General features: G+C 50.5%; 1 protein-coding gene across 7 annotated transcripts in view; it reads right to left on the bottom strand.

The window, feature by feature from the left end:
* RERE (arginine-glutamic acid dipeptide repeats) overlaps positions 1–12,604 on the bottom strand; it is a 432,865-nt gene that overhangs the window by 10,326 nt on the left and 409,935 nt on the right. For all 7 annotated transcript variants that reach the window (XM_039234929.1, XM_039234928.1, XM_039234930.1 and 4 more), the window contains 2 exons: positions 1,607–1,769; positions 208–300 (listed from right to left, as the gene is read on the bottom strand). In XM_039234929.1, coding sequence (XP_039090860.1) covers positions 208–300; positions 1,607–1,769 — 256 coding nt within the window. The remainder of the gene's footprint in view (positions 1–207; positions 301–1,606; positions 1,770–12,604) is intronic.

Below are 12,604 nucleotides of genomic sequence, written 5' to 3'. Positions count from 1 at the left end.
GGCCACACTGACTGCTGAACAGGAAGGGGGAGCGACAGCAAATGTGGATTTCTGCTTTTTCTCCGGGAACCCTGAAGCACAGCACCATCGAGCCAATGACTCCCTGGCAGGCCTTCAGCTGGATTCATGAAATGTCAGAACCCAGAGGAGTGCGAACCTCGCCTGCCTCAGGGACAGCCCCCACCCCCGGCCCTGACCCCCACTTACTGGTGGTGAAGCAGTGGCGGCAGGCGTACCCCTTCAATTCCTGCTCGCTGTCCTCACTGTCAAAGTCATCCTCGCTGGCTGAACTCAGGTCCACTGGACATGGCAGGAACACAACAGGGGTGGGGGAGACACCATCATGCTGGGCCAAGATGGGCCCTCCTGTGGCCCGTGGCCCGCCCCAGGCTCTGAGCCACCAGAGTCGCCTGGAAGGCGGAGGCGGGGCAGTGTTCACAACGGAGCACTCTGAAGCCCTCAGGGCCAATGATGAGAGCGGAAGAGCTAGTGTGAAGTACCCAAGGATCTGTCCTGCCTTGTTTTTTATTTATTTAAAAAAAATATTTATTTTAAAACATTTATTTATTTTTGAGAGACAGAGAGAAGCAGAGCGTGAGCAGGGGAGGGGGAGAGAGAGAGGGAGACACAGAATCCGAAGCAGGTCCAGGCTCTGAGCTGTCAGCACAGAGCCTGACGCAGGGCTCGAACTCATGAACCGCGAGACCACGACTTCAGCTGTCGGACGTTCAACCGACTGAGCCACACGGGCACCCCTGCCCTACCGTGTTTTGAGGGACGTCATACCTGGGCGAAGTACACCCACGTGCTTTCCCTGACAACTCCAGGCACCCTGAGGAGCCCCCTCTGCATCAGGTCCTACCCACCCCGCCAGCCCTACTGGCTCATTTCCTGTTTGCATGTATAAGGTAAGCAACCCTCAGGCTGAGGGCCCGGGGCCAGGGCAGAACACGGGCTGCTGCTACATGCCAGCTGTTAAGGGCTAAGAAGAGATCTGGGGCGCCTGGGGGGCTCAGTCAGTTGAGCGACTTCGACTCAGATCATGATCTCACAGTTTGTGAGTTTGAGCCCCCTGTCAGGCTCACTGCTGTCAGTCTGCCAGCACAGATCCTTCAGATCCTCTGTCCCCTTCTCTCTCCCTCTCCCACTCTCTCTCTCAAAAAAAAAAAAAGTAAACATTTTAAAATGAAATTTTTAAAAGTAATTTTTAAAAAAGAGTGAAGAAAGCGTCACATTACACTGGGATCAAGAGGAGCAAAAAGGAGAAAATGTGAGTCTTATCTTATTGCCAACACAATACCAACGCAGTGACTCAAACAGAACACCATCCACAAAGTGGAATATCTCCTCTGAAATTATTGAAAACACCCCAGGACCAGGTCGAGACTTACATTTTTATAAACAATTAAAATGATATTGAGTTTATTTAAAAATTTTTACTGCATAAATAATTTGTAAACCTCTCCTACCAAGTCCCCCAAGTCAGTGCTACATCCAGGCGCAGGCTTCACAGGCACCACACACGTGATGTCCCCAGCCTGCTCTGTGACAAGAACACCCGTGAGGGCGGGCCCAGAGCAGGGACAGGGAGCGGCCCCTCACTTACAGAACTCGCTGGAGGGCGGTCTGGAGGGCGTGCTGACGGGTGTGGACGCGGTGCGGGTCTTGATCCTCCTGAACACGGCCTGCCTGCGATGCCTGCGATGGGCCCGGGAGCTGGCTGCTTCTGGGGTTTTCTTCCAGTAGTAATAGAAGGTGATCAGCTCCCCCTGCAGGAGAGAAGGCCGGCTGTGACCAAAGGGTTCAGGGGGCTTGGTTTCTCCCTGCCCTGCAGCGCCATCTTCTGCCAGGAGCGGGAGCTGCTTGGAAATGACTGTGCTGCGCGCTTTGCTCCTTTTCTCTGGAGCCAGCCGTGAGGGGACTGGGCTTGTCCCCTCAGCCCAGGGGAGCAGGACTCGTAGATATCTAGAACATTCATTCATTCAACGAGTATCTGCTGAGTACCTGCCACGTGCCACCACATAGGTACAGCAACAAACAGCGGAGAAAAGGGAAAGTCCCTGCCGCTGTGTGCGCACTCAGGTGTTTTCTTCACAGCACTCCGCTGATCATACAGGTGTGACAAGGAGATGCCTGGCCACTTAGACTGTTCCAGAAACAATCCCCCCCGTATCCCCCCCCCCCCCCGCCAAAAACACAATTCCCATGCTTGGGTGGTGGGGAACCAGGGTCAGGAAAAAAAAAGGAGACCCCAAACCCAGGAAAGCTGCTCGACAGCCTCCACCCCAGTCTGAATGCCCACAGTGGGACGAGCTGGTACAAAATCCTGAAGGGGACGACTGAGGGACACACACACAGGGCCGCTGATGCACAGATGAAATGCCACATGTCACAAGGTCAGTCTTTTGTTTTTAAATATTTTTGAGAGAGACAGAAAGAGAATGAGCTGGGCAGGGGCAGAGAGAGAGGGAGACCGAGGATCAGAGAGGCAGGCTCCGTGTAGATAGCAAAGAGCCCAATGCGGGGCTCGAACCTGTGAACTGCAAGATCATGACCTGAGCTAAAGTGGGAGGCTTAACCAACTGAGCCACCCAGGTGCCCCATGAGGTCAGTCTTTAAGGCAGAAGGAGCTATTCTTTTTGTGGCCCAGCAGAAAGAAAGGCAAGACATCTTTTTTAAAAATACAGCAAGGGGATATGAACCCAAACGCAACTTTTAAAAAGGGGCACTTCTACTACCCCTGCCCTGGGAGCGAGTGCCATGTTTGGTTAACCCTGGTTGACAAAGACCATTTTCTTTTCTTTTCTTTTTTAAATATTTTTATTTATTTCTAGGCAGAGAGAGAGACAGCATGAGCAAGGGAGGGTCAGAAAGAGAGGGAGACACAGACTCTGAAACAGGCTCCAGGCTCTGAGCTGGCAGTCAGCACAGAGCCCGACGCGGGGCTCGAACCCACAAACCGCGAGATCATGACCTAAGCGAAAGTCGGATGCTCAACTGACTAAGCCACCCAGGCGCCCCATACAAAGACGATTTGCTTAAAGCAAGCATCCTAAGATAAAGTATCTTCACCTGGAATTACAGGAAAAAAAAAAAAATCCCTGAAAGCAGTGAGAGTGCCTAGGTCACACTGATCTTCTGGTGCTGCCCAGAGCACCACCTCACCTCATGGAAGGCTCACTGCTTTGTGAAAGGAGGAGCTGTGAGTGAGAGAGAGAGAGAGAGAGAGAGAGAGAGAGAGAGAGATTGATTGATTGATTCTGGGCTCCAGTGACCTGAGATCCATCTCAGTGACTTGGAAAGTCACTTATCTATACTGATCTTCTGGTGCTGGCTGGCTGGAGGGAACAAACTCGAACACCCCCTAGGGGATTAACAGACCTCTGCTCATACACAACTGATCTGACGCTGGTCCTCCTATGAGAAAATACAAACAGAAGCAGGGCAAGTCATTGTCCTCCTTCAATACTTTGTCGGTGTGACATTCTCTATCAGCTCAAAAGGGCAGCTCCTGCAGTAAACTACAGCCTGATCCCAACGCTGGAGGGAAGGGTGCGAGACCCCAGAGACCCCTCCCACCTCCTCCTCTAGCTGAAGTCATTTTAGGGGCCAGTGGATGAGAAAGGCCTGGGATGTTAGGAGGAAATGTAAGCTACAGGAGAGAGAAGGAATCAAATATGGGAGAGAAAATCAGATGGGAAGGTGCTACCAGGGTCTCTGCCCAACCTCAGCCTGACTTGAAGGCTGTTAAAAAGCAGCCACCCTGACATCTCTGTAGAGCATTGATCGGTGACACATTATAGCCTCACGCAGTTACAGGGACTGGGGGCACTGACACAGGCAAAGATCCAGGTACAACTTCTGACCCCCCCAAACTCAACAGTCTACTGCCGACCAGAAGCCTTACTGAGAACGTAAATGGGTGATTTACACGTATTGTAGGTGTTACACATATTATTTATTTACATCATCCTTACAATAAAGGAAACTAAAGAAAATGTTACTAAGAAAATCATGAGGGGAAAAAATGTATTTATAGTACTGGACTATATCTATTAAAAAACACACATCTTATAAGTGCTTATAAGTCAAACTGTGCCATTTTAACCTGTGTTAAGGTCAAATATATTTCTATTTCTCAAATATGAATGTTTGGAAGAGTTTCAAATGGTTTTAAAAGATAGCATAACTCACAGATCACAACAGGGCAAGCCAGAGTTCAGTGAGGCCGTGATATTGGCCTAATGTCACATACCAGACAGAAAAATGCTCAAGAAAAGTCCAGGTTCCCAACCTTAACCTCCACTCCTGCACTGTGCTGTTCTCCTCAAATATGTGAGAAAATCAGAACATGAGAAACCTAATACTGAAATAAACATCAACTTTTCGTCAACACTTAAGAAATAATAGCTTTTTGGGGCACCTGGGTGGCTCAACTGGTTGGGTGTTGGACTCCTGATTTGGGCTCAGGTCATGATCTCACGGTTCATGGGCTGGAATCCTGTGTCGGGTTTCATGCTCATAGCGTGGAGCCTGCTTGACATTCCCTCTCTCCCTCTCCCTCTCCCCCTCTCTCAATAAACCTTAAAGGGAAAAAGAAAACAACAGCTTTTTGACAAGAAGAAAGAGTCCAGAACAGATTCTATTTTCTGAGTACCAGGGATCAAATGACCAAGCCAGAAGGACCGTCCACCGCAGGTCTAAAATTAGTTCAGAAAGTGAAAAATATCAGTTTCAAAATTCAGCAAGATGAGAGAGCGACTAGAACTCTCCTACATCACTGGGGGGAATATAAAGTGGCTCACCCACTCTGTAAAACCTTGGTAGTTCTCACAAAGCTAAACAAACATGTACCATGTGACCCAGCAGTTGATCCCAGTCTTTGGTGTTTACCCAAAAGAATAAAAACAGATGCTCACACACAGACTTTTACACAAACGTTCACAGAAACTTTACTCTTCGTCACCCCCAAACTGGAAACTATCTCAATATCCCTCAACGGGAGAAGGGAGAAACACAGCACCGCGCACCCATTAACAGACACTACTTGGCAGTAAAAAGGCAGAAGCTACTGATCTATGCACAACATGGATCAATCTCAAAACATCACACTGAATATAAGCAGCCAGACACAAAAGGGTACAGGCTCTAGGGGTCTGTTCTGGAAAAGGCAAATCCACAATCACAAAACTCACTGAGTGGTTGCCCAGAATCTGGCGGACAAGAAGTAGGAAACCACCTATAAAAAAATACCAGGAAACCTTTCAGGGTGAAGAGAATGTCCTATAAACCCACTGCGGGCTTATGGTTGTCAGGCTCACTGAACGGTGCCCGCACTGTGCTTAAAGTGGGTGTACTTTGACGGGAAGTATGACGTGCATACCAATTGCACATCCACAAAGTTAACTTGAAAAAAAATCCAGGCCAGGTTTTATTAGCTGCCTCTCAAGCACTGTACCATCTATGAAGGGATTAAACACTGGAACGGAGCGAATCTAGGCGGATTAGAAACAGCATACTGGTGACTGCATGGGTGGCTAGGTCTTGAGCACAAACAAAAGAACATGTCGGGAAAAGCTCTGGTTCTACAAACAGGGAATGAGGCAGCTAGAGGCCTCCCCAGGACCGAAGTCAATTGAACTTTAATCAAACATGCATAGTGTGTGCTGCAGAGACCCGCTGCACGTAAATCCAGGGAACAAAAGCCGTTGCGGAAATCAATAGCTGGCTGAAACACTAACACAGGCGATCACTGATCAAAAGGCAGCTCCACAAAGGCGGCCTTGCAAATGAGCCTCCCGCCTCGGCTCGGGCGGACGCAGAGGCACAGACGCGGCAATGGCCGGCCGGTGTGGACCGTTTTGTTCCTGGTGCTCTCCCCCACCTCGCGACAAGGCCTCGCAGCCTGCACTCCTCACGTCTCTGGGCTGTGACTGCACACGGCACGAGCGACTAAACTGGGTTAGTGCCTGGGCCAAAAAGGGAAAGAGAGGGGGCGACACCCTCCCCGGTCGACTGCATTATGGGCCTCGATGCTCGCCAAGAGAAGCGCTCAGAGCCACCGGGCTATATTTAGTAGATTCTCTCTCTCCAGCTCTTCGCCTTTTCTTCCGTGTGTGAAAGGGGGCGGGGGCGGCGCTGGAGTTCCCCAACAGGTCACAAGCAAAAGGCCACTGGCAATAAGAGATTTGCTCCTGGATTTAGGCATGGCTTCCCTCCCAGGCGGGCTCTCTGCACAGCAGGTCTCCCCATACCAACCACTGGGGGGCGGGCGGGGGGCATTAGGTTTCTCTGATTTTCCATCCAAAAGAAAACATGGAGTGGGGAGTGCCAGGCACAGAAGGAAGAGGGAGGTCCGAGGTACTCCGTGCAGCGCTCTCTCTGGGTGGGTGGGGGCTGGGACGAGAGAGACAGAGTGTGTCAGGTTGACAAAAGGCTCCAGGCACCAGCAGACAGCTCAATCACAGCCACTCCTGTGATCCAGAAGCTTCCTGGGCTCCACCACTTGGTATCAGTAGGAGAATTGGATCCTCCTCCACAGTCACCATTGTACGTCTGTGCCTCCTCATGTTAGACCTCGAGTCCATCAAGTTCACCCAGTGTAAAACGTCAGGGCACATTCCCTTCATGGCTCCACGTTCCGCAGCCCGGATGTCTGAACTGAAGCAGGAGTGGGGGGCACTGGGGTTGCCCACCACGTAATTACCGGCAGTCTTTAGGTAAAAACTCATTTCAGGTAAGTTCTGCTGGTACGTCTGGGTGAACGACAGACTGGCGACGCGTGCCAGGCTCCAGAGTGAGCATCCCACCACCACATGTGTGTGTGTAAGAGTAGAGGCGGGGTGGGGGCTGGAGGTGGGAGCTGACTGCCCTGCAGCAGGGGACAACCTGACCAGGTCTCCTTCCAGTCTGACCAGCAGGTTAATTTACCTGTAGTCACTTGGCTCTAGAACAATGCCCGTAGACAAGCTGCTATTTCATTACTTCAGGAGCTGCAGCGCAAACGGAGGGGGACCTGTAACCTGTTTAGCCTCACATACACACACACACACACACACACACACACACACACATGCACGCACGCACGCACATGCTCTCATCTATTTTCTAAAGTAAGATAAACTACAGGTCTTCTAAGGGACCCTGGGGCAATGAAGGTGCAGAACAGATGGTGGAGTGAGAAGGCACTGTAAGCACAGTGAGGGTCCAGGGCTCATCTGGGGGGCAGGTCTGCCCCGAACTGAGCACAGCAGCAAGCCCCCAGCTCCCTGTGTGCTCTCTCACCTCGGCCCAGCATTAAGCCAGGACACGAGGCCCCTGGGAGGCTGAGGTGGAGACACGAGAAATTAGTCAATTATTTTTGTCCAATGTTAGAAACATAAAGGTAGTAGGTCCAGGATCTAGTCCCAATTTTTGTGATTATAACATATTATTATTGCCACAACCAAACAGGCTTGACGCCCCGAGGTGAGGACAGTTGCACACAAACCACGGGGTACCTGCAGCCTGCCATCTACTGGTACTGCTTGGAAATGCCCCTCTTCTCTCACACTCCAATTCTGTGTCCAGAGCCCTATTCCTGTATCTTCCATTCTCGCAGTGTGTGGTTCTGTGGCCAGCTGGAAAAATGGTTAACACCTGCTGGCCTCAGGCAGCCCAAGGAAGGCCTTGATAAAGCAGTCCTTGGTAGGTGCACAGGAGGGGCAGGGAGGAAGAGAGGGAAGGAGGGAGGAGGAAGGGAAGAAGGGAGGAATCTACCTGGGTCCCTGCACCGTAGCCAGTGCTCAGGCAGCACCTCGGAATGTCCCCAGCCTCCCACGAACGCTTCCTCCCCTGGGGAGGGAGAGCCGCTGCTAACTTCCTCTTCTCCACCAAAGCCATCAACAGGCATCCTCTCGGGGCCAAGCACCACATACTCAATAAAGAGGGGCCGGAGGGGTGGGGAGGGGGCCTGGCAGTGCGCACAGATAACGGCAGGACAAACAGCTTCTCTCTGAAGCTGCCGTTCAAGCCCCTCCAGCCTGCCTGCCACTGTCTGCTGACGTGATGGGACAGGACCCACTGCGAGGCAGGGCTGACAGATGCGTGTCTGCACACAACTGACACACCCCATTGCAGGGGTTGGAAGGTGAGCGTTTGGAAGTTATTTTAATTCTTTAGGATCCATTCTTCCCTGTTTCAATGCTAAATAAATACTTTAACATGACTACGAGAGAGAGTACACTTACACGAGCTCTACCCAATCAACGCCTTACCTGAAGCCTGCGTGCTAAAGCACAGTTGGCTACAATCAAGGTGTTTTGCTGCAAAAACTTTGTTTGAAGGATGTTGCCCTTCAGTTACATTCTGGTCCCTTCTTTGGTGATCCAGGTACAGAGGAGTAAAGAAACCCACCGCTTGCTGGATGGGATGGAGAAATGTGAAGCGCCCCCCCCCCACCTTTTTTTTTAAAGGTGTGTTTTTCCAGAGAGAAGTTCTAGCAAGCAATGACTAGTTACAAAACAAGGTCCCAGACACAGCAGGGGCAGGAGGGAGAAGGAAACATGGCACAAAGCTGCTTCTCCGACTTCATTCCCCAACCCAGGGTGCCGAGAGTGGTCAAGGCCGCCAGGGAGCGTGGCTCCGGCCACCATGTCTCCCCGGAAGCACGCTGACCGGCGCGCACTGACCCTGAGCTGAGGTTGGGCCTGCTGACACCCACGACCACCTCTGCCTGGGAGTCACAGCTGCATTTCTTGGCAAAAACTACTAATTCAAGGGCAGTGAAGCCAGTCAGTAAAATTTCCTGGCACAGACTCCCGAGCAAGTCATTTTTTCCTCTCACTCCCCGAGGATTCCAGGGCTGGAGCTGACAAGTGTTCCGAACATCTGAGGTGAGGAGTCGGGCACTGGGTGGAACCATCAGCTATGTGTAGGAGCAGCCACTTTACGAATCTTTCTAGCAGGCAACTGGTTGTCTTCCAGCGTCAGCTCTGGTAATTAAAGCAGTGCTCTCCTGGGCTCCTTTTTTTGTTAACCAACCGAATCCCCTAATCCCTGACGGAGCCCTGACGCTGTCAGCCGGCTCTGCTGCTAATCGTTAAATACCAAGTCTGTGGTCTCAGAGTGCATCTGACGGGATGATGATCTGCTTGAAGGCACGCAGCAGCCACCGCCTTCTGCGTGCCAGAGGCTGGAAGGGCACCTATCGAACATGGCACGCAAGAGGAAGCCCGACGGTGAGGAGGCAGCCTATTTCTGGGCAAGGTGGTCTCCCCTACCCACCTCTGCTCCCCTTCCCAAGGCAAGGTGAAGGAAAGGGAGAAGAAAGAGGGCTCTGGAAGTGCCTAGAGATCTCCTGGGTTTAACAGATTGTAAGAGGCCACACTAAGATGCTCACGGAGATGTTCTGGAAATTGGCACCCCCCTAACCTCTCTTTAAAAAATCTTAGTTGAGCAGAATAAAGAATTAAGAAAAACAAAGATTACCGCTATTCATACATTGTGGAGGAAGTGAAACAGATATTTTGTGGTTTAGCCAAAATGGTGATGAAATTTCCTAAGCTCCATGTTGCTTTAGATGCTGACCTCAGCCACCTGTGGTCCCACACCTCCCCTCCAGTCAGATGTCCAGACTCGAGGTCCTGGGCAGGCCTGTCCTCTCCCACAGAGATGCTCAGTCTTCCCAAAGCCCAGCTCTGACCTTGCCACTTCGCTCTCCAAACCAGTGATGGCTCCTCAAGGCCGACAGAACAAAGGCCCAGTTGCCTTGCTGCCTCTCCCACGGTCTGCAGGAGACCCCACAGCCAGTTTGCTGTCCCCTCAGTGCTTCCTTCTTGCTTGTGGGCTGCTGTCTCCTCGGAGTCTGGATCTGAGTCCTGACCACTCAGGGCTCAGTTCACCACAGATGCCATCTTCTCCCTGAAGCCTTCCTTCTCCTTCTCCCCAATCCCCCACGGTCATCATGATGTTTGCACACCTATACTTTTCCACACTTGTCTCTCTGCTGGTACACACAGGCTCTCCTTTGGACCATAACCATGAATGGGGGCGGGGGCAGAGAAAGAGGGAGACAGAGAATCTCAGGCAGGCCCCACACTGTCAGCATGGGGCCCATTATGGGGCTCGAACCCATGAACCATGAGTTGAAACCAAGAGTGACCTGAACTGAAACCAAGAGTCTGACGCTTAACTGAGCCCCAAAGTGGAACCATGAATAACCTAATGTCCCCAAGTCTATGCCTACTTCCTCTGCAATTACCCCACAAGTCTAGGACTGCATCTTGAATATCGTGAGTATTCAGGAAACATTTGATGGAATACTTCCTGAGCATTAAAATTTACCTGAAATTAACTCTAAAAAATTAACTTCTGAAAAATGGATACCAGACCACTGGCTTTTTGTTTTGTCGAGTAAGGTCATTAAAAATAACTGCTTCTTGATCTCACCATTATTTCATAAAAGAAATGACTTTTTAGCTCTAAAAAAGTAGAAAAGACAGACAATATCCAAATTAGAAGAGTTTCTTAACTTGATATCCAGGGTTATGAAAAATGGCTACATTGTTCTTATTTTTGTTTCAGTTTCCATGGGCCAGTGACAACTTAATCCATGTGTATGTGGTGTTTGGAAGCACTGCTCTGAAAGTTGGGGCCATGGGCTGAAGGGAGGGTGGACTTAGGAATCCAATGCCACCACTTCCTCATTCAGCAGATTTACAAACCAACAACTACCTGTACCGGGCTTATGAAATCTACAATGATGAGAGCTAAGCACAATAAATGTTTTCCATACCTTAATATACACTTCATCTTCTAGGCTACCCTAATACATAAAATGCATTATCCTTGCTTTACAAATGAGACAACCGAGGCACAAGGAGACCAAGCCACGAGTCCAAGCTCATATAGCTTCAAATGGAAGCCCTGGGAGTCTGGTACCAGAGTCCTGTGTTCTTAACCAATCTGCTATGAACAAAGGGAAAACCAATGTATTTCTTAAAGCCAGAGGCTCAAATTTGGGTTATCTATCTAGGGAGTATCTTAAACCTCCTTCAATGGACCCTGAAGAGGAAGTTTAGGAAGAAAAGCAAACAAAGGCACTGTGCATCCCGGATAACAACGGGTGGTCAGCCTTCCCACCTCAGGGGGGAGCCACCGCCCAAGGTGGCACCTAAGAATTACAGAACCGCACCTGCCCGAAGCTGGGGTACTGGGTTCAGGAGAACATTTGGTTGGCACAGTGCACAACTGGAATCCCGTGCGAGCCTAGACAAATACGTTCTGCTTCCCACACCAGGAATAAGCCCCAAGGACTGTATCAGATAGACCCTGCAAGCCCACCACCACCACCACGGGCACCCCCTCACAGCCTGCTGGCTGCGCCTCACGCCATCCAAGGGCTTCCGCTATGGACGAAGCCCTCTGGCCTACTTTTGGCTCTTGGCTGTGCATGTCACAGAGACGTGCCAAGCCAGTGACCTTCACAGGCCTCTTGAGCTAAAAGCAAGAAGTCTGCTTTCTCTGAGGAAGGCCGAGAGTCTGATCAGGCAGGGTCCTTCAAAACCTGGCTTCTGAACTTGCTACGGAGCGTCTTTCCAAGTTACTTTCAGTGGGAAGCATCTATCAAAATGGCTCTGCAGTGTGCTCAAACCCGTGGGGACGACGCGTGGGCCACTGGGTGGTCTCCTGAACCTCTTCTTCGTGCCACCTCTCCAAGCAGCTCCACTAAAACACCTACCAGTCGAGCAACACATAGAAGATTCTTCCATTTAACCAAAAATAACAATAAAAAAGAGAAAACAGATTTGGAAACAACTTGTTTCAGGACAGGGTCATCATGGCCATCACAAATCGGTCTGAAGCCTAGCCTGAAGCCCACCCCGCGTGGGGCCTACGCCAGCCTGCGGCACACGAGCCTGGGCAGTGCCGATGCGGCAACGGGACTGGCCTTCTCTTACCACGGGACCCACACACAAGGGCCCACTCAGCATCTCCCATCTCTCGTCTTACGGAGCTGTTGAAGACCTAACGTTTTAAGGACAATAACGCCAACACCAAGAATCTCGTCTTCTCTGTAGGGACCCCCAAGCCCCCAAGAATTCACTCACTGACATCAGTTTTCTTTCCTATAAGCTGAATACTTCATTATTTCCTGAATTCATTTTATCGGAGTTCAGCAACAGGGCAAGTGGGATCTCCCTGCCATCGGTTCTGTTACCACATCACCCTTCTTAATGTTTCCTCATTCTGTAACAAAACCACAATTCTACCAGCAGAGGGGGAGAAGAGGAGAGAGGAAAAGAGAAAGCCATAAAACTGTTAAAAGCGCCATTCTCCGTGTCGTAAACATTTTTCTATTTATCGGCCTTTCATTATATGTGCAATCTTATTATCCCTGCACAGTATCAAAGTGACACCAGCAGGGTCACCCTATAAAATATACATTGGCAATGTAACATTTAATGACGGGAACAGGACAAAAGATGAAGGATGAGAGAGGGTGGCAGGCTGCAGGGCGTTTTACAGGGATCATCAGTTATATCTGTGCATTTCCCGAGGTGATAATTGAATGACAGGGGCTGGAGGGAAATCCATTTTTGAGCTCAGAACGGACAGTTAGGAG

Source organism: Hyaena hyaena, unplaced genomic scaffold (assembly GCF_003009895.1).
Source record: "Hyaena hyaena isolate Hyena2069 unplaced genomic scaffold, ASM300989v1 scaffold_94, whole genome shotgun sequence".
Classification (NCBI taxonomy): domain Eukaryota; kingdom Metazoa; phylum Chordata; class Mammalia; order Carnivora; family Hyaenidae; genus Hyaena; species Hyaena hyaena.
This window is presented reverse-complemented; position numbering and strand designations above follow the sequence as displayed.